The following is a 24,207-nucleotide window of genomic DNA, read 5'->3' as shown; positions in this document are numbered from 1 at the left end:
TATCTATCTATCTATCTATCTATCTATCAATCATGTGTAGATATATAATAAAAAAATTAAATGAATAGATTTTTGGTATTCTAAGAAACGATTATGAATTGGTAGAGCTTAAATCGCAAATTTTTGCACACCCCAAACTAGTATAAATATATAACATTTTCTAAATGTTCTGATGTTCTTCTGCAAATGTAACTCTTGTTTCAGTCCTTATTGACACTTTATGACAAATACGTGCAACCAAAATCCAGTGTTGGAAAAATCATCAAGATCCTGATTCTTGGTGTTTGTGTCTGCATTAAAATTTAGACTTTGACTCACACTCTCATTCAGCATGATGTACAAAGATACTAAATAGCTGGAATTACACATTATGAACAAGAAATGCAGATAAGTGGAAGCAACAGAGCCTCACTCGAAAACAAGTATTTTTAGACCCTTTCCTTTATATTGATAACAATGAAAAAAGTCTAAAGTTTATTAAAAAAAAAAAAAAAACTAATAGGATAATTTTTTAATAATGTTCGTAGACCAAGTGCACAATGATGAATTACTGCTTTGCCTTGCTCTTCAGAGGAAATGCTCTACTTTTGAGAGGAGACTTGGAACTCCTTCGAGGGCTTTTTGAAAGACGGAGAACATTTTAGAAACCTAATTATCTTGTGCGCTTGTACTGACACTATTTATTTTCTTCATTTCTTCTAGCGCATAAGCTGATAACGCACTTACAGAAAACAAAATGTATGTGTGACTGCATGGACATACTTTAGGTAAATTATAAAAAGGTATAAGTATTTGAAAACAAATAAATGAAAAAGTACTGAAAAAAGAAACCAGACAGGAGAGCAGTAAAACAACTTTTTTTTTTAAGATGAGCAACTTAAACTAAACATTCTCAACAATTTCAAATACCTGTTTGTGGACTATGGCACCAGCGCACAACTTAGTACTGACAAACCCATGTCTGGAATGACTTTAATGAAGCCAAATGAGGCAAAGTGGTTGTGATTAAACCTTGAGATAAGGAAACGACAAAAAAACTACACATTTGCCGATAAATCCTCAGTCCATATGTATTGAAGTTCTTACATATTACAATTAGAAGTTCTTACATATTACAATTAGAATGTTCATGTATAATGGTATACAGACAGGCAATATAAAAATGGGCTAAGATTACTGAAGGATGCAAAGAACAGCATATACAAAAGTTTATTTAACGATTCAAGTACCACTAACTGTACAAAATGTACAAGAAATGTATCCCATGTTGCATTGGCCAAAGGTTTCCTCTGCAGTTCTTATAATATCTTATTATATAATGTCAAAGAGAAGATTTTACTGTTAAAAAAAAAAAAAAAAATCTGATCCTACAGTATAGAACATCTATCAGGAAAGCTGCTGAATGTATTTCAGGAATTTCAGTGCAGTTGTCTGAACTAAATCAAACACTCTTTAAGTAAAAATATTTCTTTAACAATGCATCACATGAACTGCCAGTGGCTCTACAACTCAAGTCATACACCGTCACAGAATTTCCACAGAGTGTAATATTTCCTGACACATCATTTTGCAGACTGTATGTGTATCTGTAAAGTTTTACTTTACAGGTCTGTAATTATTTTTATTACCTGAAAGGTTTACTTGAAATGTCGATGTCATTTGCTGCTAACGTCCAATTAACTAATGTCAATAATCTGCCAATTAAAAATATGAGTATTTTATAAGTGCACAGCAGGTCAGCTGTACATGCAAACGTGTGAAATTTGTCAACAGGCATTAACTTCACCATATGGGGAGTATTTAAGATATAATCCTTGAGCTTTTCAAGAAAACAAATTGTTTACTTATTATTTATGCTCAGCCTTATTTCAGCAATAGCCATTTAATGTATTGACATTCAGTAATTATCCCTCTTTGTTAGTGGCAGAGTCCACTATCGATACACTGGATTCAAATTGGCCAGTTAACAAAATCCAGAGGAAGTGTTTATAATTTTAAGCCAGATGGATCATTGCCTAACTCCTTTATTAAAACAACGGGAGTTAGTTTGGCTACGCTCTAAACAGAGAAAGCAGTGTAACCGCACTTGCGGTTTCCACGGTAACCATGGGTGTTGCCAAATCAACCAGGTATGAAATCTGAAGTAGTAGCTTAGTTTTAACTTTAAGTTTCCAATATTAAATGAACATTTACTTGGGTTAAATGGAGCTTCTTTCAGGAGGAATCTTATATTTACTATGAGTAACAACAAATAATTATTTTCAGGACACGTACTATGAAATTGTTTTAAAATTACAAACCTGTAATAAACAGTGTTACTGGTATTTCTAGAATAAAATGGCTTTATATACCATACAGGTCGATATTACTGTAGAACTCTTTAGAGGTTCTATAGAAGAGATTTTGAACAATAATATTGCACCCAACAACTATTTGTGCAGAGAATTAAAGGTGCCCTGCCACATGTATTCCATTCCTTTGTGGTACTGTCTGAAGTTCTACCATGGACTAACATTTTTTGATGATAAAATGCCTTGGTAACCTTGTTTCAAGCCATTCTAGCGTGGTATAGAAAGTCTGCATGAAGACTGCTCCATTTGTGCCAGTTCTCATTAATACTCAATGAGCTAAGCTGATTGGCTAAAAGCTAGCCAATGAGAACCTGGCTATCAGCATCCTTTACCCAGCTCATGAACAGTTAAGAGCTCAGGCAACATGACATCAGACTGACCAGCTTTTGTTATTGGCCTGATTTCTCCACTTATTTCTTTTCATTGGCTAGAGCTGACAGAGGAGGTAGCAGTTCATTTTCAAAATCACGATATAACACAAACACATGTGGACCAAACATATTTCCAAAAATGCAAGTAAAAACGGTTTAAGTCAGACACCTTCTGTGAGTTGTAATCAGAGCTTCTCTGTTTTGGTTGGGCCGGGCTGACCGTGTGTGCACGTTAGTGCATGAGAGCCCCCTCCCTTTGAATGCCCTCCTTGTGATTTAAAGAGATTAAGAGAGTGACCTCCCACACAACATTGTAACACGGAGCTGGCAGAGTGCAGTTCAACGTTCAGCTGGAGGTGACCTAGTGAACTAACCCCCGCACTTGACCGCGCCCGTTTGTTTTTGTCTGAGAAGCTGGTGCTCTAGTGCAAAATCGAATGGTTCTGAATGTCCTAAACAGAACCTTTAACTCTACGCTGAAGGGCTGATTGCCCACTGTCATGTACTGCAGGTACTGATGTGTTCAGAGGAAAGTGTTAAGAGGAAAGTGTAAAAAATAAACTAGCATTTAAAATAAAAAATAAACTATTAAACATCGCAGACCAGCAATAACATGTTTGCTTCACTGTACATTTAACAAATCAAAGTTTTACCATCAAAACTGGTAAACATAGGTGGCAATTTAAGACAAAGGGATTTGTGCAAATAAGTGAAAGCATACTGTCGTGTATACGCTGCTGAGAGTTCCCTAAAGCAAAGATGTCTATGATCATACAGAGAATCATATTGAAAAGAGAAAGTACTTAACATATTAAATAAAGCATTTAACAGTCTGTCCATGCACATGGCTCTTTACAACTCTGATGCAACACAAATATTTTGTTGGAGAGTGTGACATAAGATTAAAATAGCCTTGATGGCAGTTCTACATTCAGACTGAGTTCAATTATCATTTAGATATTTCATGACTTTGCAAATCCTTTCAAAGGCTTCAACACCGTACCATTCACTAAGTGTGGTCCTACTGGAAGCACAGTTTAAAATAGAAAAAGGTGAAGTTTGCTTTTCGAAGCAGCTCCCCTTCACTTAAACAAAGTGCCGTCAACAAGGGCTGTAAACACAGCTGCAAGAATACAATTTGATAAAATGGAGCTTCGGCCACATTAGATATAGAAACATGAGTCCAGCTGTGGCAGCAGCACTGACCGGCTTTAATGCTGAATGATGTTGGAGGGAAAGTGGACCACGTCTTTCCATGGACATCTTTTTGTCTGTCCCGGGTTTAGCAGACAGCGTCTCTGAGTGCTAGTGGATGGTGTTTCTGTTGCGTCAGGGTCGTTGCGGATCGTACTGCTGGTAGCGGTTGAGCTTGTCCGGGTCGTTGGAGGCCATCTGGGTGAAATCCTGGAAAATGTCCTGATAGGTTTCATCTCCTGCAAGACAAACAAGAACACAAGATATCAATAACAACTATGGCAAAACATTACAGAGAAGTCAGACAGAGCATTGGTTCCATTCATTTTTAATGCACAATTATCTTTTCTGACTTTCCTCAATTTTTTTTTTTTGTCAGGCCTTCCAATTACACAATTTGAGAGGGAAAAATCTTTTTTGATAAATGACTCACAACTTATGTCTCAACTAAGGACGTCCTAACCTGTGGTGAGCAGTCCCAGTAGACATTACTTAATCTTAAAATGAGCCACAAAACGTTTGGGAACCACTGAGATAGAGAGCACGGCTGCATGATCATCACATCAGTAACTATGTCTCACAAGAGTGGAAATAATGACTTCACAGTTTATCTCCTGGCACAAGACTACACAAGTGTTTTCTGTCCAGAAGGAGACAATGTATCATTTAATAACACATACAAGTAATACCTGTTATCAAAAAATTGTAACTAGTCAGAAAGGTCTGAAATTTGAAACATTATGTGGCACTATGCCTTAAAAAAAAAAAGATGATGCTATAATAACAATCCCTCCAGCACCATATCAAAGTCTGAGCTTGTCCCCCTCATGACTGCATCAACCTGCTGCAACCCTTTCCTTTAAATATGGTAAAATAAAATATTACTTGCATTAAGATGAGAAATATTAAAAAAATTAAACTGTGTTGCAACTAAGACACGAAAAAGATAACTTAGAAAAACATTAATGTTTCATCGTGCAGGAGGATAAAATATAAAGTGTTGTGCAGAGCGGAGAGCTTGTGCAAAGTGACAGTTTGATCAGAACAAGAATCAAAAAGGAAAAGTCGGCCATACCTGTCACAGTGTCGGTGTGGCTCGAGCTTTAGACAGAACCATGCAGAGGCAGAAAAGATGGGAAACAACAGTAGAAGCAAAACGCAAAAAACAGCCAGGGAACTTTTCAATTTAGCAACTGGAGAACGACTCAGAAAGAAAAGACAAGCCCACATAGATTCATTTTTGTTACCAACTGTATTATGTTTAAAGTGCATGAGTTTATGTACAAAAATACAGTTGTGTTTGCCTCCGCACCCCAAAGAAAAAAAGAACAGAAGAAAGGCACACAACTCTGGGGAGGAGAGTGAGAAAAGCAAAGCAAAACACAGAACCAAGAGTCAATTTACAGAGAGAGAGAGAAAAAGAGAGAGAGAAGTGGATGGGAGTAATAAAGGAGTGTGATAAAGAAGATAGAGAGCTTCCTCTTCCACCCGAGCAGCTGTTCTCAATCTGTTTGAGTTTCAAGAGTAAATCTTCTATTTTCAGGTTTTTAAACATTGTTTTGAAGACTACAGGCGACAAATCCCGATTAAAGAAAAAATATACTTATATTAAAAGTAGTATTGTTACGTTTAAAAAAATATACATACTTTGTAAATTATTGTTCAAATGCCCCCCCAAAAAAATCAACAAGGCGTCGGCTGAGAACCACCACTCTGAAGCCTACTTCTTCTCAATCAGGTAGAAACACTTGAGACGAGGGAACTGTAATTTTGATAAAAAGGGAGACGTGGAGTGATGAGTCTAATCCTCCCTCCCATTCATTACCCCTGAATATTCCTAATCAATCCCATCATTCAACAACTGATTCCAGATTCCAAAGAGGACGGCGCTGTGGCAAATCCCCTAGCAAAGCAAAACAACTTGAGGATCATTCAGTGACTGGAAGCACATACTACAGACTCTAATCTGCTCAAAACAAAACGCCTTCTGTTCCTCTCATGGTCATTGCTGATGTGTCTGCTGTTGACTTTTATTGCAACAGCAGGCAATCGTTTTGGTAACATTCCCTATCAACAAGCATTGCACATGCTAAACAATTCAGGACCAAAACATTCACGACTTATTTTTAAAAAGCAAAAAAATGACCATGGAGGATATTCCACTTTTAAAAAAAGCAGCATTAAGGCTAATCGCATTATATATAATTCTGGCTACGTAAAGCGGCACATCTAGCCCTCAATATAAGATGCTTTACTCGTGGCAGCCCTCCCTCCTGTGGTCAACACACAAAGATCCACGAGTCCCTTTACCCTCCAATCTAAGAGGTTTCAAGAAACCCCATCAGCATCTACTTTGAAGGACACAAGACCTTCATTTACCTGTGAACACAATCATAATCTAACTACTGCATGCACCCCTCGCAAGTCAGCCATTCAAAACATCACATAATGTTCTATCAATGTGCTGTCAGAAACAACCATTTAATCAAAGTGCTTAGGTGCCCTCCCAGGATTTAGGGCTGCATGGAGTGGAGACATGGGATGAAACTGGGGTACGTTTAATCATTCCTTACCTATCCAGAAAACTCAAGTGAGCTTTGAATCTCCCATATGATTAAGATCATTCTAAGCTAGGACCAGCAGGTGATAAGAATATATACATTGTTACATGTGGATATTTTTCTACACTATTGCACTTGTAGCTTGACAATGTACCATCCTCTGATGGTTTGTCTACTTTTCAGTAAAAACCCCACCAACATTCAATACAATCAACGCAATGACGCTAAAAGGCCGTCATAATCTTACAATTCTGGATTTCCTGCGATTACAGGCAATGAGCAAGCACACTTCACCGACTTATAACCAAGACACAACATTGTCATAACTGGAAGAAAATACCATAAAATCAACAATACATAGATAAGGATGTTAACACAGTGGCTCCCATGGCACTCGCCCCTGTGCAACCAGTCAATCTCATCATTTACAACATTTACAGTAGGTATACGTATGATACAATTCCTAGAATTATAGTTATAAAATAAAACTGTTCTAAAATAGACTTCTGACCAGGCATGTCACAACAGCAAGATGCATTATATCAACAAACAGTTCAAATAAATAAACAGACCGTTACAATGGTTAAGACGTCAAACAGGAACCATACAATTGCAGGACATTGTACCGTAGTTGCATAACCATTAATAGGAATGTGCATAAATTACTTCTGACAGGACGATTTCAAATGAAACTTAGTGATTTATAGACACACCCTACACCTCTCCAGATGGGTCCAATAAAAATTCAAAAGTCACGATTATTGCCTGATTATCACTTTGAGGTCACTGGATACTGGTGGCAGTTACTGGGTAGCTAGAGACACAACACTAATTGAAAAACGTAAAAAGTCTTTTAGCCAAAGAAATCTGAATCACGTAACACCTCTTATACAGTACAGAGGAAATCTGCAAATGTTCTGTTTTAAACTTCAAGGGAATAAGTACAGACTATCTCATACAAAGTGACACTGTTTCATTTAATTTTGTGCTATCAATTATTTTTACATTAATAACAGTCACTTGATGGAAAACAGAGTTGATGGCTTTAACCCTGTCACATTTATACGGTATAGCACCTGACGTTGTACCACACCAATGTGCAACTGGCCTAGCACCTGGCAGGAGTTGGGACATTACTCACAATACAGCAGGACACAGGAACCCAACAGACAGAGTTGGAATCAGTTCACTCTAATCAGTAGATCAAATTTCCCCTCACCGGTTAATAAAAATGCGGCTTCCGATTTGTAATCAAACCACTGAGAATGAATTTTCTGGGTAATCTTGGATTGTTTTAGTCAACTGACCCCAACTCAGAAATCTGGGCTTTACATTTCCTCTGATAAGTCTGGTTTTACAGTACGTTGCTCTGTCTTTTAACAAGGGCAAACAGTTAGGTTTCATCCAACTGCAGGCTAATAAACTCCTGCATGCACTTTCTGTACTGCATCTCGGTGGGGCTGTTGGTGTTATATTGACCTGACTGGCTGTAGGGCCCCTCCGCCTCTCGCATCTCCTCGTTCATCTTGGCCAATCGCAACCTAGAGAGCAGGTTAGGAAACAGGAAGTGACAGATAAGCCACAGTTAAGAGTTACAGTCAATAATCAAATCGTCACTCTATTGTCGGTGGTTTTGGTAACCGTTCCCGCAGAAATACACAGCTCTGATATATAATACTTTAACAGGTCACTGTGTTACATCTAGAGGGGAAATATGTCCACTGCATTGTGTTGATCTGTAAACTGATAAAGTAGTGACACCTTGTGGAGTAAGTTGTTACTCTTGGTGAATGCATACAGTTAAGAGGGGTACGTTTTTTTTAGCTTTTAATAAAATCATAAAATGTTCATGCTGTTCAAATAATACAAACAATTAGTCTCACTTTCCAAACCAATTGTAGGAGTCATAACATTTGACAAAACATTACTGTGGGTGGTCAACGTGTTTTTTGAGCAAGTCACCAAACCCCAACAGTTCCATGTCGTTGAGAGTTGAGCTAGTTGGTTGTATTTAACAGTGTGAAAGCTCAGACAACTCTCACAAAAACATTATAATAATACCAACGATAACGATAACACTCACAGTGTGACAATGTCTGCGTTGGCCGCATCCACGGCTATTGATAGGGGTGTTTTCTCATCAATGTCTGCAGCATTTTGATTTGCTCCTCTTTTTAAGAATAAACACACTTGCCTGAAACAGAGAGAAAGGTTTGTTTTTTAGAGGTTATACATAATCTGAACTGCATAATGAACATTTAGTAAAGTTATGAGGATAAGACAAACCCTGTGTGTCCCAGCATGGTGGCATGGTGCAGAGGTCCTCTGCCCTGAGCGTCCTGCTGGTTCACATTAGCTGCATTTTGGAGCAGAAACTCACAGGTGACCAACGAACCCTGAAAAGGAACCATTGATGTAACACATTCTATTACTTTCCAGTGGCAAAACACACTTAAGTGTTATTATTATCATCATCATCATCATCATCATCATCATCATCATCATCATCATCATCTAAAGATCAGTTATTCTGTTTTGGTGATGCTCACCCCCTGCACCGCCATTATAAGCGGCGTCCTCTTGTCGTTCTCTGTGTTGACCCAGTTGACCTCGGCTCCGTGGGCCAGTGCCTCCGACATGTCCGGCAGGCTGCGGGCACATGCAGCCCAGTAGAGCTGCAGACCTGAGCTGTACTCCTTAGGCTCATAGAAAACCACCTCTTTACAGGGTGACGGAGGAGGCAGTGTGGCAGGCATGGCCATTGGCGGAGACTCAGCAGCGTCTGAAAAATGGGAAGGAAAACAATTTAGGGCGTGTGTATTAGCTCATGTGCATTTGTCTTCCTGTGGTTGCTTGTTGCTATAAGCTTGTTCGATGACACTAACCAATCATTCTCTTTAATCTTAGCAATGGCACCATTTATTGTGATAATGTGTTTAAGTGTTGTGGATAAGCCTAACTGCAATAAGCCCCTATCACCTTCAACTGATTCTCTTGATGCTTGGGCAAGATGCTTTTTAAAAAATTTTTTTAACTTTGCTAACATGTCTCTTGCTTTTTATCTAAATAGGCATGGATGTCTGTGAAATGACAGCTGTGTGTGAGTGTATGAGTTTGTGTCTTACCTGCATCTGTCAGGCTGTTATTGGAGGGGGTGTTGGCTAGCATCTCCCTACTCCCATCAGCGCTGTTCTGGATGCCGCTGTCTGCACTTTTTACTATAAAACAAAGAGTCTGAATCACGACTTTATGGAACAACACACAGATGTCATTCACTGAGTGTATAAAATACAAGGAGCACCTTCCTGCTGATTTCTTTTCACATCATCACACAGCTTCCTAATGTAACAAAGACCTTTTGATAAATACAAATTTTTTGGTAACTAAATGTTTTTCAACATTTTCTGGCTTTTGACAGCTGCTATTTTGCCTCCAGATTACCACAAACAGCAGGTGGTTCTTATATTTTGCACAGTAACACAGAGTAAGTCCCCGGCTGAAATCAACAGAAAGAAACCCGGAGGACAGGACCAAACCATCACCTTCATGTCCCTAAATACCCAAACTATGGTGTGACAGATACAAATGCAAATACCAGACAATGACCAAAACCATGTGTGAGAGAAACAAACCCCAACCCCAGGAAAAAAAAATCATAGTATGCTCTGCAATGCCCTTAACATGATGGGATGGTCCATTAAAAAGGTCTGGATGAAGGAAGAACAGAGGCGTGGATGAAGGGTTGTTAGTCCACAGCTCCAAAGCAGTGAATACAAATGGACAGAGGGGATGGAGAAGCAAGCTAAACACTAAGCATTCAGTACTTACTGCTCTTGAGCTTGGCAGAGTTGTCAAAGTAGGAGAAGAGAGAGTCAAGCTCATCAGGACAGAAGAGAGAGTCACGGCGAGCCTCCATGCCACTGGCAACAGCTATGTTAGGGATAATGGGAGTTTGGAATTGGAAGGCGGAAGGTGTAAATAGAGTGGCAGGGTGAAGAATTATAAGGAATGCAGCGAGAGCAGGGATTAGTCCAGAAGTACAGAACAGGAAAGGAAGAAAGAAGAGGAATAAGGGAGAGAGGAAGATAGTCAAACTACCAGCTCGGTCGACACTGGAGGAGACAGGCTTTGCGAAGCAATGGGAGGGAAAAAGGGCTGAGGCATATGCTGTTCACAGAGAACATACAATATGCCAATGGGTGGTTACTTCTCCACGCCAATGCAAAAGTCACATAAAGCATACAATAAAAAAGGTGGCCACAATCACAAATGACACTGGCTTTGCCCTCTTGATGCACACCAATTCTGTATTGGAATTTTATGTCACACTGCTCCTCATCCAATTAGCCGATCACTGGAATTTTGGTTGAGATGACAAAAACTACTGATCCAATATCCAAGCCATCATCAACGGACTATAAATGTTTCAGTTTTCAAAAAGGTACCATGGCTGCATTAAGTCGAGACAGCTTGTTGGACCTAGTGTTTTTAAATCCTTCCAGCCAAATATTCCATACACGTTATAGTGGTAATCATTTGACCATCCAGGTTAGGACCAGCACCTTTGAATTAGTTTTGTTTCCAGTTTGTTAATCATTTAGTTCAAACGATGAGGGAAAGGTTACAGAAAGGACAGAAAGGGTCAAAAGATGTTATGTTAGTTAATTATTCGACTGACCTGACTGACCGGGTCGGAGTTTTGGGGTGGGAGGTGGCGGTCTTGGGGGCAGATGCTCAGAGCAGCTGCTCAGCCTTTTCTCCTGTATGCTCAAAGAAACCACTTTGTTTCGAAGCTCCTCATCTGACGGCCGGCGTACAAACCGACGGTCAACATATTTGGCTTTGATGTAGGCCTCTACCTCATGTCTGTAAGGAACAAGAAGCATCAGGCTTTGTTCGAAAAATATTCAGTTTATGTCAGATACAGAAAAACACTATATACCAGGAAATAAGTTGAGGAAAATATAAATCAAGGGAGAAAAAGTTGGAAAATACCAACATGCTTTCTACCATTTCTCTACCTTGGATCTCCTGGCTGTGGTTTTCTGGCTCCTAGCTCCTCTCGCCGAGCCTCATAGATCTGGTTGATCACTCCGTTTCCCAGTTCACACATCAACTGTGAAAGGTGCAAAAAAATAAATGTAAAAGTACTTTGTTAAAAGCACATGATTTTAAGTAAGACATTCAGTTTGAACTGGATGTTCATGTCCATTTGTTTACGTCAGTTTTCAGTTATCAGTTTTTCCTCTCACCTTTAGAAGTTCTGGTTCCCATGTATCCAAAGTCAAAGACCGAACCTTAGAGAAATGCACTCCCAGACTCCTGCAGACAGAATAGACATTTATTGTCATTGTGTATAGAACAAGGGAAAGTACAAGTTAATAAAAGCAAATACAATTTAAGTAGATGAAAGAAGCAATTAGAAAAGCACAATAGCTTTGCTTCTTTCGCGCGAAAGAACAGGTGTGGACATAGACAATAGAAGAGGTGTGGACATAGACGATAGAAGTGGACATAGACGATAGAAGAGGTGTGGACATAGACGATAGAAGAGGTGTGGACATAGACGGTAGAAGAGGTGTGGACATAGACAGTAAAAGGGAGTGTGGAGTGCTGCACGTCACGTCACGTCACGTCTAGAAAAGGCAAGTGGGAGAGATAAGGAAGGCTGCCCGGACATAGAGGATACGCCATCATCTGGTTTGTGGGAACGTTTTGGATATTTGGAAATAAAACCATAGACAGAACTACAACTGTACTTGAGCTGCGGTATACTATTCTAGGGCTGCATGATTATGGCCAAAATGATAATCACGATTACTTTGATCAATATTGAGATCACGATTAATTATGACGATAATTAGTTGATTTTAACCAAAACAAAGTTTATTGTCACATAAGCTCTTTGTAACTTTTTTCACATCCAAATTGTACTACATTCCTCTTATGTTGAAGTTGTGAGTAAATAAAGAAATATCAACGCGGATTTTGGTACCTCATAACGGTGCCACTTAAATGTCTGTGTTGTCTCTGATGCTCCAAAACAGACGTAACAGAAAAATCGCTGCATGTCACGCTAGTAAACACTAATAACATGTAACACAGCAGGTGACATTAACGTTTGCTACAGTAGTACCTGGACTAACGAGGCTAAAATGAGAAGAAAAATAAGCTAAACTGTCTAGTGTGACTGTATTTTACTGAGAGGATTCCAAAAGTAGGATGTAGAGTCTGCCGCTAAAGCTATGAGCCAGGGATCCATACTAACTTTTTGCCTTGGTTGCACTGGTGTGCCTAACGTTTTTATGTAGGTGCAGCAGCACAAAATTTGTGTCACCGTTAACGCCACAATTTCAAGGTCACCTTTTTATCATGCTCCATTTACATTGATCCTTGATTACAAATCCTCCAAACTCCTTGTTTATTCAGTTTTAAGTTAAAGCCACTTTTCACAAGCTTTTTTATTAAAACAGATTGGGATTAAAATAAAATGCAAAGACAGGGTTTCCTTCCCAGAGAGAAGATATACAGCTGCAATAAATGTAAATGAAAATTATCTGAAAAACCTTTTTTTTTTATCTCTGAGAAAGCTCCTTCACTTGTTTTCAACAACAATACCAGACTGATTAAACAAGATAGGGAGAGAAGATGAGTCAATAAGATGATCAATTACTTTTTTTAGGTTGTAGTAAGGAAGATCCCTGAAAGCTTTTATGTTAAGTAAAATGTAGCCTGAATAATTATTAACTATTCTACCCTGGTAATTAAAGCAATCAAAAGTCACTACAACATGCCAAGCAGGGTGGTAGATTCATAACATAGTCAAGTGTCATAGCACTTAAAAGTCTAAGATTTATTACTTTTTTTTCTTCCTTTTTGATATATCCTTTTCTTTTAGATTGATATTTTACTTTTCTATATCGTCCTCCATTGCTCTTTGTTATTGTAAGCCCTGCTTTTGCTGCCATTTTTATGTGTCTAGCTGTTCATAACCTCACCATTAAAAGACCTATTTTAAGGACGAATTTCCACAAAACTAAAAGTACTTTACCTGTGGATCCCAGAGCACTGTATACAGAGGGTAATGCCCAGATTGATGCTGGCCCAACGGGGGTCTGGCTGCCCACAGTCACAGCAGCAGGTGTTGCCTGGGATTGCCAGCACCTTTTGCAGGGCACTCTCTCCTTTTAGTGATTTCTCCTTTGGCTCCCCACCAGAGTCCAGGCTCCCTGTTGACGTGGACGACTTCCTATCCAGCTTCTGACATAAGAGACAGGGGAATGCCCAGACATGCAGAATGATGGTCAAGATTTATTAAGATGTGATAGGATGAAAGCTAAATTAAACTTTTGTCCCTTTGGTGTAATGGGGACATTGTAGCAGGAAACACTGTCTAGAAAAGGTAAAGTGAATGTAAACTCAAGTATGGAAAATTGGTGTTACATACAGTACACATACACAGTTAAAGTTTCAACAGATGATTTATCTATAAAATTCTTTATCTAAAGTATATGTGAATCCCTTGAACTATCCACACAGTGTTTCTCAGTGTGTTTGGTTTTTACCTCGCCTTCATCTCCCTTGTCGCGGAAGGCGGTGGCAATGCTGTTTTGGACGGCTTTGATCCAGGCCTGTCGCAGCTTTTCTGAGTCTGCCTGCATCATACAGCTTCTGTTGGGACAGACAAGCATCTCGCAACTGATGTCTGCTGACTGTGTGTGAGCATGTGTGGGAGGCGGGTCCACTGCTACTCCACCTTCCCACCCTAAGTAAAATATTCCAGTGTCCATTAGACTGACAGGATCTCAAACTTACTTGGTGGGTGACACCACTTCAAAACAGAAGCGACGCTCTACGTCCTCACAGTGTTTGACGGTACATAGTCTAAGATCTTCCACCACCACTGTTGGGTTGTCCTGAGGGGGACAGCACAGCAGGTTTTGTTAAACACAATACACACAATCAGACAGTGCTGAACACCTAAGATTTTCTGTACAACACAGTAAAGGTGTTGCTAACTTATCTTAAACAATAGTTATTATTCAATTGCAATATTTAAAATATATTCACAAATGAAGAAATGGCACCAAAAAAAAATCCATATCTAAAGGTTTGGCAATATTATTGGTTAAGATTATTGGTGCAGTAATCCAAACTCAAGCATATTTGATTGTAGTGAGTGTGCAGGGAGTCACTTGACATACCTTAAATTTCTTCTGGTAAACTAGCTGATTGTTCTGGATGGAGAACCAACGCCTGAAAGGAGATCACGAGAAAAAACAAGCAGTCACATGCAGTTCCCAGTGATGCTCCTAAAATAACACGTTTTTTTTTTTTTTTTTTTTTACATAACTCTAGTGTGAATTAGAGCAATGGCAGTGTCTAGAGAGAGAGAGAGCTGACGAGTAGATACTTTTTCTCAGAGGATAAATGCAGTAAAGAGGAAGAAGATATACAGAAATCCTACCCACGGCCTCATTTGTACATGTTTTCAAAAGGCTTGCTGGATATTTGGGTCGACTTTGAAAGAAAGAGGTGACAGTGGTATGGTTGTCAGGAATGGCATTTCACTGATATCCAATTAAATACTTTTCCTTCTACACCCAATCCAATTATATTCTTGTGACTGTGATAAAGAACCTAAAGTACTTGTTGAGGTATTAAAATGTAAAGCACCATTAATATCTCTATTCTAGATTTTGATGATAATGCATGCCCTCCAAAATCCATAACCAGCCCACTACAGCAATTCGTTATCATAAAATTAAATTTTAAGTGTATCCATAAAGATGCTTATTAAATTGCGTCTGTCATACCTATTCCACGTCTTGAAGGCATTGCTGGCCCTCTTAAACAGATAACCCTCCATTGCGATGCCGTTGTCTGCATCCACATTGTACTCCAGCTTGGTGTCGTCATTCGAGAAGTCCTGAACATTAAGTGTCAGCAAAAGAAAGAGAGCAAATACAAAACAAAGTAAGCAAACTTGTTAAAATACAAATGTTCTACATTTCCAATAGGGTAAGAAGTGACTCAGCATTTTTCCCTATGTCACAAATGAGGGCCATTAGTCTTAGTTGAGTTACAGTAAGTGACCGGGTTCAGAGCAGCATTGCTCGGCTGCTTCTCACACTGACCTGAAGGTTTAACACCAAGAATCGAACAAGATAGTAACAACACTCAAAGCTGATGGTTGTTGTTATGATCTATTCAAATAGATATTGCCCGGGAAGAGAGTTTAAAAATACACCTAGTAAAATACTGGAAAATGTTTCTTATATTTGTCTTCACAGTGTCAAGGCTTCAGAATATTTGACTCATCTACATCTCCCTCTATATTGGAAGATGCTTTGACAAGCAAACTAATAAGGGGACAAAACATATCCCATAACTTGGCCAGGTTGTCCCGTTAATATATTAAAAAGATTTTAACAATATTAATAACAAAGTTAAGACTTTCAGTTTGAATAAGTTAAAATTCCATTCTAGTAATTTGCAAAGCCCCATCATGCCCAGGCTTTCCATTACTTTATACTTGCACAACATAAACAATATCTGAATTAAGACTGAGGTTATATTGTTTTTTTAAAGATGCTTTTTGGGGCTTTATTTGATAGGATAACCAAGGCAGGAAAGGAGGGAGAGAAAAGGTGGACAACATGTAGCAAAGGGCAATGGGTCGGAATCGAACCAAGGACGCACGATCAACCACGTGAGCTATCAGGGGGCCCTGCATTATAAGGTTTTAATTAGTTGAGTGTTCAGCTAGCTAGGTTATTTAATGTCCTCCAGTGAGTAAAGTTGCAAAGTGAGCTTCCATGCACCTTTCTTTCACTGACTCTGTTGCTGCTGAAACCCAATCTGGTATGATGTCATGGGACCGTCCCTGTTGCAAGTATACCTTTAACTGAGCTGCTGCCACACTTTCCAAAGAGCCTCCTAGCTTTCTCAGCTGATGTCTAATGTGACATTAGACATCATGATGCATGCATGAGTGTGTGTCCGTTGTCCAACCAATTATAGCTGTCGGTCTGTTACTGCACTGAGCTGTGAAATAACCTTCTCTGTTGTCCTTCTAGAAACAACCAGAGTCTTTTTTGTCACCTTGTCCTCCATTATGGAACCAAATATGACATGGTGCTCTGAAACAGCCACTCAAAGAAAAGGGCTAATGGTAATTTTCTTGGACCGCTTCTTTACATGCAAATGTAATCAAAACAAATATCAAAGACATACTTACTACAGTAAACTCTGTAAGTAAAATATGTCAACATTGATAATTCTGTGTGCTGCGTAAAAATGACCTCAGTCATTCAGCAGTTGGCAACAACAACTATTTCCTGTTTACTTCCTAGAAAGCAATCATGCTAAACATGCCCACAACAAGGGGACAAATAATAATATTAATACATTTAATTTGTAACGCACTTTATTTTTACGCGAATCCCAAAGTGCTACATGATAAAAACAGGTAAGTGCTAAAAATAAAAACATATGGAGAAAAAAATTAAAACAATTAAAAAAAAGGGCAAGAGTTCAATCAAAAGCTCTCCTAAAAAGGTGGGTTTCAAGGCCACATTTAAAAGCATCTAAAGTCCGTGTTGTCCTCAGGTAAAATAAAAGCAATAAAATAAAAAAAGATTCTACACAATACTATTCTCAATAGAGGAGTTATAAAATGTTAACTGCATTCTGTCTGTGTTCAAGATGTTTCTCCCTACAATGTTATATATTAAGTGTTTTAATTTAAACACTTTTATGAAAAAGAGTACTTAATTGGAAATGAGGATAAATAGTACTTTCAAATAAAGTGTAAACATTTATACTAATCTATACACCTAAACCTTCCGTCTTGCAAGAGCTCTTTAGTACAGATCAAATCTAACAACAACCTAAAATCTACATGTTGCAGACTCCTAAGATATCCACCCTCAAAGACACTCAACAGTCTAGATTTATACACGTGTGTTTGATGTAGTGCATTGCTTTGTCTCTCATTGCTTGGATCTATAAATGTAACCAGAGTAAAAGCTTAAGTTAAACCCCATCTGCCCTATAATACGCCCAAACACGCACGCATGCACGCCTTTCTGGTTCTTTAACTTCAACTAGGTTGGAAGGTGGGATAAGACATTTCTGTGACTGCTTGTTTCTGGGAAACCATTTTCAACCCTTTTACATCCATTTCAATAACAAGTAGTGGTCAGCATAGTAAGGCTGTTGCTCTTAGTTCATGAAACATTTGTAAGGTTTTCGCCTGACAACAGAGATGTGTTCATTTATCATCCAATGATCAAACCAGTGACAATGGACTACAAAGCAACAAACCACTCAATGACATAAAACCAGCAATCTGAGTTCAATGTACCAGACACCAGCACCAACATGAGACATAAAAAAAGCATGCTGCATAATTAAGACACCTCAACACAAATGTATGTGTAGCACTCTAAAGTGAGGAAACAGACAAAAGGTGCAAACATCTATACAAACACTGCAATGCAGTCTCTTAGTGTGTGCAGGAGAGGAGGTGAAAGACAGGGATAGGTAGGGTTACAAAGCGGAAGTCAAATGGAAATCGATGCGTTGACTCTACGTACGGAGGTCGACCTCCAAGCGAAAAAGTCGCGGCAGTCTGGTAAAGACACGGGCTGAGTCACCTCCTAAAATGTCACACACAGCAAGAGAACGGCACACAGAGAAAATAAATATGTATTTCTTATGCTACCACATATCAAAATACAAACACAAGAGAAAACAATCACACTGAAAAAACATAAACACAGACTATCTCTATAAATAGCCACAAATATTGTTGCATGCATGAACATACACATAACTCAATCTCCCTGATTAAGTGCACTCACCAGATACCAGACGTAGTGAAAGCGGCTGAAAATCTTCATTTTTCACAGGTTTTATAGAGTGGGAGCCCCCTTTTCTGTGTGTGTTTCCCTGTGAGGCCAATGAGTCCTCGCTATGTCAAAGTATACCTGTGTCGCATCTCAATGGCAGTGTGTCACTATAAGCAGCGTGGACTGTTCCTTCTACAAACCCTCGCCTCCTCTTCTCCTGTGGCCGTGTATTTCTATCAAAACTTTCGTCACTGCCTCTGCTGCTCCTCCTCCTGAGGCCTAAGTGAAGGTCACCTGTGTGTGTGTTTACTGCTGGGTAAGAATAATCAAGTGGACCGTGCAGAGGATCTTGGGCATCAAACATTTATACTGACTTCAAATTAACTACTATGCTCTCCTCCCCTTGTGTGTGTGTGTGTGTGTGTGTGTGTGTGTGTGTGTGTGTGTGTGTGTGTGTGTGTGTGTGTGTGTGTGTGTGTGTGTGTGTGTGTGTGTGTATGTTAGTTTCGCATTGACAGACCTATCGCCACAGCACTGCGGAGTTGTGTTGATAAAAGTAACTACTTATTTAACGATGCTGAATGTCTAATGTTTAAGCTTTTAAAATGACTTGAAAAAAGCAATCAGTGTATCTGACAGTAAAGAAACTCTGACTTATGCATTAAAACAATCAAACCAGCCAACGAGGTGTATTTTCTTTCTTTATGAGACAAGACAGAGAAATCTTTCAGTCAGCAGCCAGTCTCTCTCTCTCCGATACCACCACTGTGATGCTCCCATGCCCTGTGGTCATAATGCTGCTTCTGCACAGCGGGAGATAGGAAGCACACTAAACACAACCTCAGGATGCCTTTCAAATCTCGAGAGGTTTCATCAATACAATGATAATGAGAAAGTTTTGTGTGCAAGCACAAATAAAGTAATCAGTGTGGATAGTAATGAAAATAGATTAGACCAGATTAGATTAAAACAACTTTCCTAAATGGGGCAATAAGTAAAGGTTTTTGTGTCAAATGACATTAGACATTAGTTTACAAGACTTCTGGCTTTTAAAACTCACTTTCTTTGCTCATATTAAAATATAAAAGGAGTTTTACAACACTGCCAGTGTGCCCAACCTTTGCACATTTCAAACAGTAAGAGATGAGGAAAGATCCACAAGTAAACAACCTGCATCACCACCGCAACTACAAAGGCAAGAGGAGGAGTCAGAGACATGTGTAGCCTGTTTTCTTTATGTTGGTGTAAATGACTCTAGTCACTGAGGCTGATACAGATCAATAGATTAGTGTACTTTAATTAATTATACCTCAATCATCATTGTATGTTTTATTGCAAATTGGTAAGGTAGCTTGACGGGTAAAGAACCTGCATTATCAGACCACAGATATAGTCCCTGCCACAGCGAGTACAAGTCTATATACAGACAGGCAACCTGCTAAAGTGTCTTTGAAAACAGGAACTACCTCAACCTGGTCACTCACATAAAGTCAGCCTGGGAAAACGTGTGAACCTAATATTACAATAAATAACATTTGTGCACTTTGACCTGCAGCACTGAGGAAATATGAATGCATATTTCATAAAAAACTGCACAGGTTAATATACCAGAGTAAAGCGAATGCCAAATAATCTTAACAGCAAATGTTTCATTTGCCTATTTTCAAGGTAAATATGCTAGTACAACACATTTCTTTTCCATTGCACTTAGCAAGCTTCACTTCATTCAACTGGAAACCTTTGGGAGACAACTAAAAAGAAATGAAATAAAGATCATCCTTCTTGCCAATACCAAACATACTTTAGGCAGTTTAGAATCTGCAAATAAATGACCTCAACTAAGCACAAAACAAGACAGAAACCAGTCTTAATTAAGCCTTAACTTGACTGCATCATATCATCAGTTTAATCTTGTGAGGAACCAGCTCACTCGTCTTGCTACAAATGACGTGAGCTGCAGAGGTTGAGTCCAAGCATTTCCAGCAGCGTGTACAGTAGCTAGTCAACCATGCAGACATGACAGCGAGGGAAAAAAGGAAGAGTAATACAGCTTACCTGCAGAGCAGCCTGAAGTGAGTAAAAGAAGAAGAGATGGGGGGGATAAAAGAGCAGAAGTAGAAGAAAAAAGGAAGACAGTTGGTTAAGAGTGTCTGTGTATAAACAGCCAGACAAGAGAGAGCGGGTGTCGGGAGCAAGACAACATATAAATAGATTCTAGATAAATTGAGGGAGGGGAGGTGGAGAATAGGTGCTCAAGGACAGCCGGAAGTTGGCACACATACCATCACTGACTGAGCAAGAGGGAAGGGAGAGAGGACAAGAGGCAAAAGAAAAACCGATAGAAAAGGCAGACAAAACAAATTACACAGTGATAGAAGTAAAGAACAACAGAGGAAGTCAAAAAGAAAGACATTTCAGAAGATTAACTATTTGCACACAGTTGGAGACTAAAATGAACGTCACTAATAGGCAGACAAATTGAAAGAAGCCCAGCAGACAACGGCTGTGTACAGATTTGGCAGATGTCTGGAGTTAATGATGCTCTGTGATGTACAAATAAATGTAAAATTAAAGCTAAGGACAATTTATTATCAACATACTGTAACATGTGTAACAAAAGAGAACAGTGTCCAAAGTGTTTAGAGGCCACAAAGACAAAAAACTTTTTCAATAACTAGTAAATGTTTACCTTTTAGGGGCTTTTAATTTTTTGTCAAAACCTCTGGTGCACCCTTCTTGACTCAGTGTGACTCAGTGGGGATATTAGGTTTGGCGTGTGTGCTGACCAGAGATAGGAGGGTTCTGAAACTCAACCTTGTTTGTTTGAAAACAGGTTTCCGTCACTCGTCTATAATGCATGGGTGTGTGGCTGAGAGCTTAAGGGATCACCTTACACCTGAGGGAGGAGTACTACCTCCATTCACTTAAATGACAAATGTACAGTGAATGGCTGAAATGGATACATGTATCTTTGGTATCTGAATGCGCCCTTGGGCAAATTATTTTATATGCAATTTTTCTTTCAATTGCAAATAAGGGATTTGTCCTTAGATTTCTAATAATTGAATTTGAATGAATGAATTTCATAAAAACTTGAATGCTTCCATTCGTTTTACTGTACCACAAGCTTATAATATTTTAGAATGGTGTGCCCAACTCTGGCAGCATAGAGTTCAGTGCAGGTGAGCAGTGATGGAGGTTGTGATCAGAGGGCTACGAGCACAAGAAGCCGTGGGGTAAAAGGTAAGTCCCGCAAGATCCCGTCAGAATGCTGTGGGTTTACTTTTAATGGGAGGAGGTCTGAGTGCAATGAGAAAGGCTTTGGGGGATTGATCAGCCATAAAGTCACTACTCATGTAAGAGAAATCCAGGCTCAGAGTAGCTTGGCCATGTTGAGCACACAGAGTAAGTGAGTGGTTTTTTTTTTTTAGGTTGCCAGGCAGAGGAAATGAGAATGAAGTTGTTATTTATGATTAATCAGAATCAGAATCAGCTTAATTTGCCAAGTATGAGGATACATACGAGGAATTTAGCCCTGGATCATCATTGCTCCCAATGTGCTTACACATACGAAACAAACAATATATACACACACACTAATATTTACACAATATAAACAGAATCAATATAGACAGGTTGAGAAAATAGTGCAATGAAGAGTGCAAAGTATAGAGGAGTAAATATAGTTAGGATAGTTATTATTTTAATTATGTAGCATAGTGCAAAGGGTGCTGGAATAAATAGTATAATGTTATTATGTAAGTATTATATTACAATATTATTGAACAGTATGAACAGGTCTGAAATAGAGAATGAGAATGATGAATAAATAATAAGTAGAACCAGTAAACAGACTGATTAGAGACAGTGTGGCTGGGTTACTGCTCAAATTCCCAATTGTGCACCTAATTTGGTTGTATTGTGGTTAATGTTGTTATTTGTGTGTTTAGTTTCCATTTTCTATGTACATTTGTTTTTAAATGTAAACAAAAATGGGATCATATTGTGAGAGTGTGTACCTTTTGCTGGATGGTGGAGTGTTTCTGCTCCATGTCCCTCTTCTCTTTGGCAGCATCCACCACCAGCTGGTCCAACTGCAAGAGACAGAACAACTGATTAGTCAAGCTTACCAAACCACCTGCTAATGAGCGTTTAATTCAAAACAACATTCAAGAACTTTTAAGACACAAAATAATAACTTGTCACACTCTTTCTTGTGATTAATCGCACCACACAATTATAGTTATTACAATTACAGACAATCTTAAGGTGGGCCATTAAAATCAAAAATCCCTCTTTCGACTGCACCTAAAAAAGGTGACGGCAAGCATGTCTGCACAGAAACTTTCCTTCCTATTCTTGAGAGAATAAATGACTCCAGCAAATAAACAACTTCTCCACAGGCCACATCAAGACAACACAGGCATTCTCCTCTAAACAAAATGGACTGTGCTGTGGAGGCTTCATCATGTGTGAAATTGGATGGGGTGATGACTGACTCTCCTCGTCCCCGCGAGTAACCATTGTGTGTGGCGAGGAAAATAAAGGATTCTTTTGAGAAGAGAAGAAAGCAGCAAATTAAAAATGACTTCAATGAAGTGCTAGAGGTCATAGAGTGATGCTGAAAATGTGCCATTTTGCCTTACAGCAGATTCAACTCAGTGCTTCATGTGTCTGTAACCGCAACCTGACCTAAATCATTGTCTCTCAAGCATCAAACACAAAGGGATCACTATCTGCGTCTTAAACATGAGTGATGCATGTTTTTAACACATATTATCTGTGTTCATCATATGTTTTTAATGCCTGATGTGGCTTTACAGAGACCAGTTACTGTACCACAACTTCAAGCCAAATGGCATTTCATACTAATGACCTACAGAGAAGTTTGTGTACCAAATGAGATGGAAGAGGGTGGAACCAACCATTTACTTCCTTTGTGATGGCACTAACGTTTTGTATTGTAGCTATTAACAGCTGAAATTTTCCGTAAAGCAACATTTTGTTTACTTTCTGCCTAATTCACAGTTCTTTCTTCCACAAAATACTTGATAAAACTTTCGTGGAAAATAGGGCAAAAATGTGATCCATTTGTTTCAGAGAAGACAGCATTTGAAGGAGCCGGATCTTTTGTTTTGTTTGGAGAGGAAATGGGTGGACGGCAAAAAGGCAGGCTGATAACATCAGATGGGAAATGTTTTCCCCTGTCGAACAACAGTAACTAGTCCACTCCATGCCGTCAATCTGCTTCTATCTGTATCTGCAAAGGCAGTTTTGTGTGTGTGTGTGTGTGTGTGTGTGTGTGCGCATGTGCGTGTGTGAATGTTACATATTTTGTAACAGACTCACCTTACCTTTAACATCTTCTCTATGTCACTATGCCGCCACCAATGACAACATCAGCAGAGACAATTGCCTCAAATGTTTGATTCTGCTTCGATTGGTCCCCTATCCACCAGAGCATCCAACTGAAACAATTTGGTCACTCTTTTTTTCTGCTAAAATCTGTCTTGACATGTAACACTAGGATGACAAGCTGCATGATTCATGGAAAAATTGTAAAACATCCTTTTGAATGACTATATTCATCCTACACATGTTCAACCCTGAGGCCAAGTGTCATGGAAAGATATTATTGGCAGAATATCTTATATTTAGAAGCAGCCCAGCAGTTTCCAAAGGCAAGGGTGGAACAAATGGCATATTTGACATGAATCATAAAGTGGTCATTCAAACACATTGAAAAAGTAACATTAGCAGTCTATATGGTAACAAGATATTTCATCCCAGACATCCCAGATTGGGGGTGGCAGTAGCTCAGTCCATAGGGAGTTGGGTTGGGAACCGGAGGGTCACTGGTTCAAATCCCCGTATG

General features: G+C 39.0%; 1 protein-coding gene across 8 annotated transcripts in view; it reads right to left on the bottom strand.

The window, feature by feature from the left end:
- Positions 1 to 24,207, bottom strand: part of LOC117951006 (arf-GAP with coiled-coil, ANK repeat and PH domain-containing protein 2-like) — a 65,034-nt gene that overhangs the window by 15,811 nt on the left and 25,016 nt on the right. The window contains exons 9-26 of one of the 8 annotated variants that reach the window (XM_034882475.1): positions 22,352 to 22,426; positions 20,388 to 20,399; positions 18,078 to 18,140; positions 15,294 to 15,406; positions 14,682 to 14,733; positions 14,293 to 14,393; positions 14,043 to 14,148; positions 13,529 to 13,737; positions 11,730 to 11,799; positions 11,499 to 11,593; positions 11,156 to 11,343; positions 10,306 to 10,407; positions 9,603 to 9,695; positions 9,027 to 9,259; positions 8,764 to 8,873; positions 8,561 to 8,671; positions 7,957 to 8,018; positions 3,110 to 4,155 (exon numbers count right to left, since the gene is read on the bottom strand). In XM_034882475.1, coding sequence (XP_034738366.1) covers positions 4,052 to 4,155; positions 7,957 to 8,018; positions 8,561 to 8,671; positions 8,764 to 8,873; positions 9,027 to 9,259; positions 9,603 to 9,695; positions 10,306 to 10,407; positions 11,156 to 11,343; positions 11,499 to 11,593; positions 11,730 to 11,799; positions 13,529 to 13,737; positions 14,043 to 14,148; positions 14,293 to 14,393; positions 14,682 to 14,733; positions 15,294 to 15,406; positions 18,078 to 18,140; positions 20,388 to 20,399; positions 22,352 to 22,426 — 1,899 coding nt within the window. In that variant the 3' untranslated portion in view covers positions 3,110 to 4,051. Of the gene's footprint in view, positions 1 to 3,109; positions 4,156 to 5,467; positions 8,019 to 8,560; positions 8,672 to 8,763; positions 8,874 to 9,026; positions 9,260 to 9,602; positions 9,696 to 10,305; positions 10,408 to 11,155; positions 11,344 to 11,498; positions 11,594 to 11,729; positions 11,800 to 13,528; positions 13,738 to 14,042; positions 14,149 to 14,292; positions 14,394 to 14,681; positions 14,734 to 15,293; positions 15,407 to 18,077; positions 18,141 to 20,387; positions 20,400 to 22,351; positions 22,427 to 24,207 lie in introns of those variants that run through there. The other 7 variants (XM_034882474.1, XM_034882481.1, XM_034882480.1 and 4 more) reach the window with 7 other exon arrangements.

Source organism: Etheostoma cragini, chromosome 9 (assembly GCF_013103735.1).
Source record: "Etheostoma cragini isolate CJK2018 chromosome 9, CSU_Ecrag_1.0, whole genome shotgun sequence".
Taxonomy (NCBI): Eukaryota; Metazoa; Chordata; class Actinopteri; order Perciformes; family Percidae; genus Etheostoma; species Etheostoma cragini.
The sequence above is the reverse complement of the archived record's forward strand: the minus strand, read 5'-3'. Positions and strand labels throughout refer to the sequence as shown.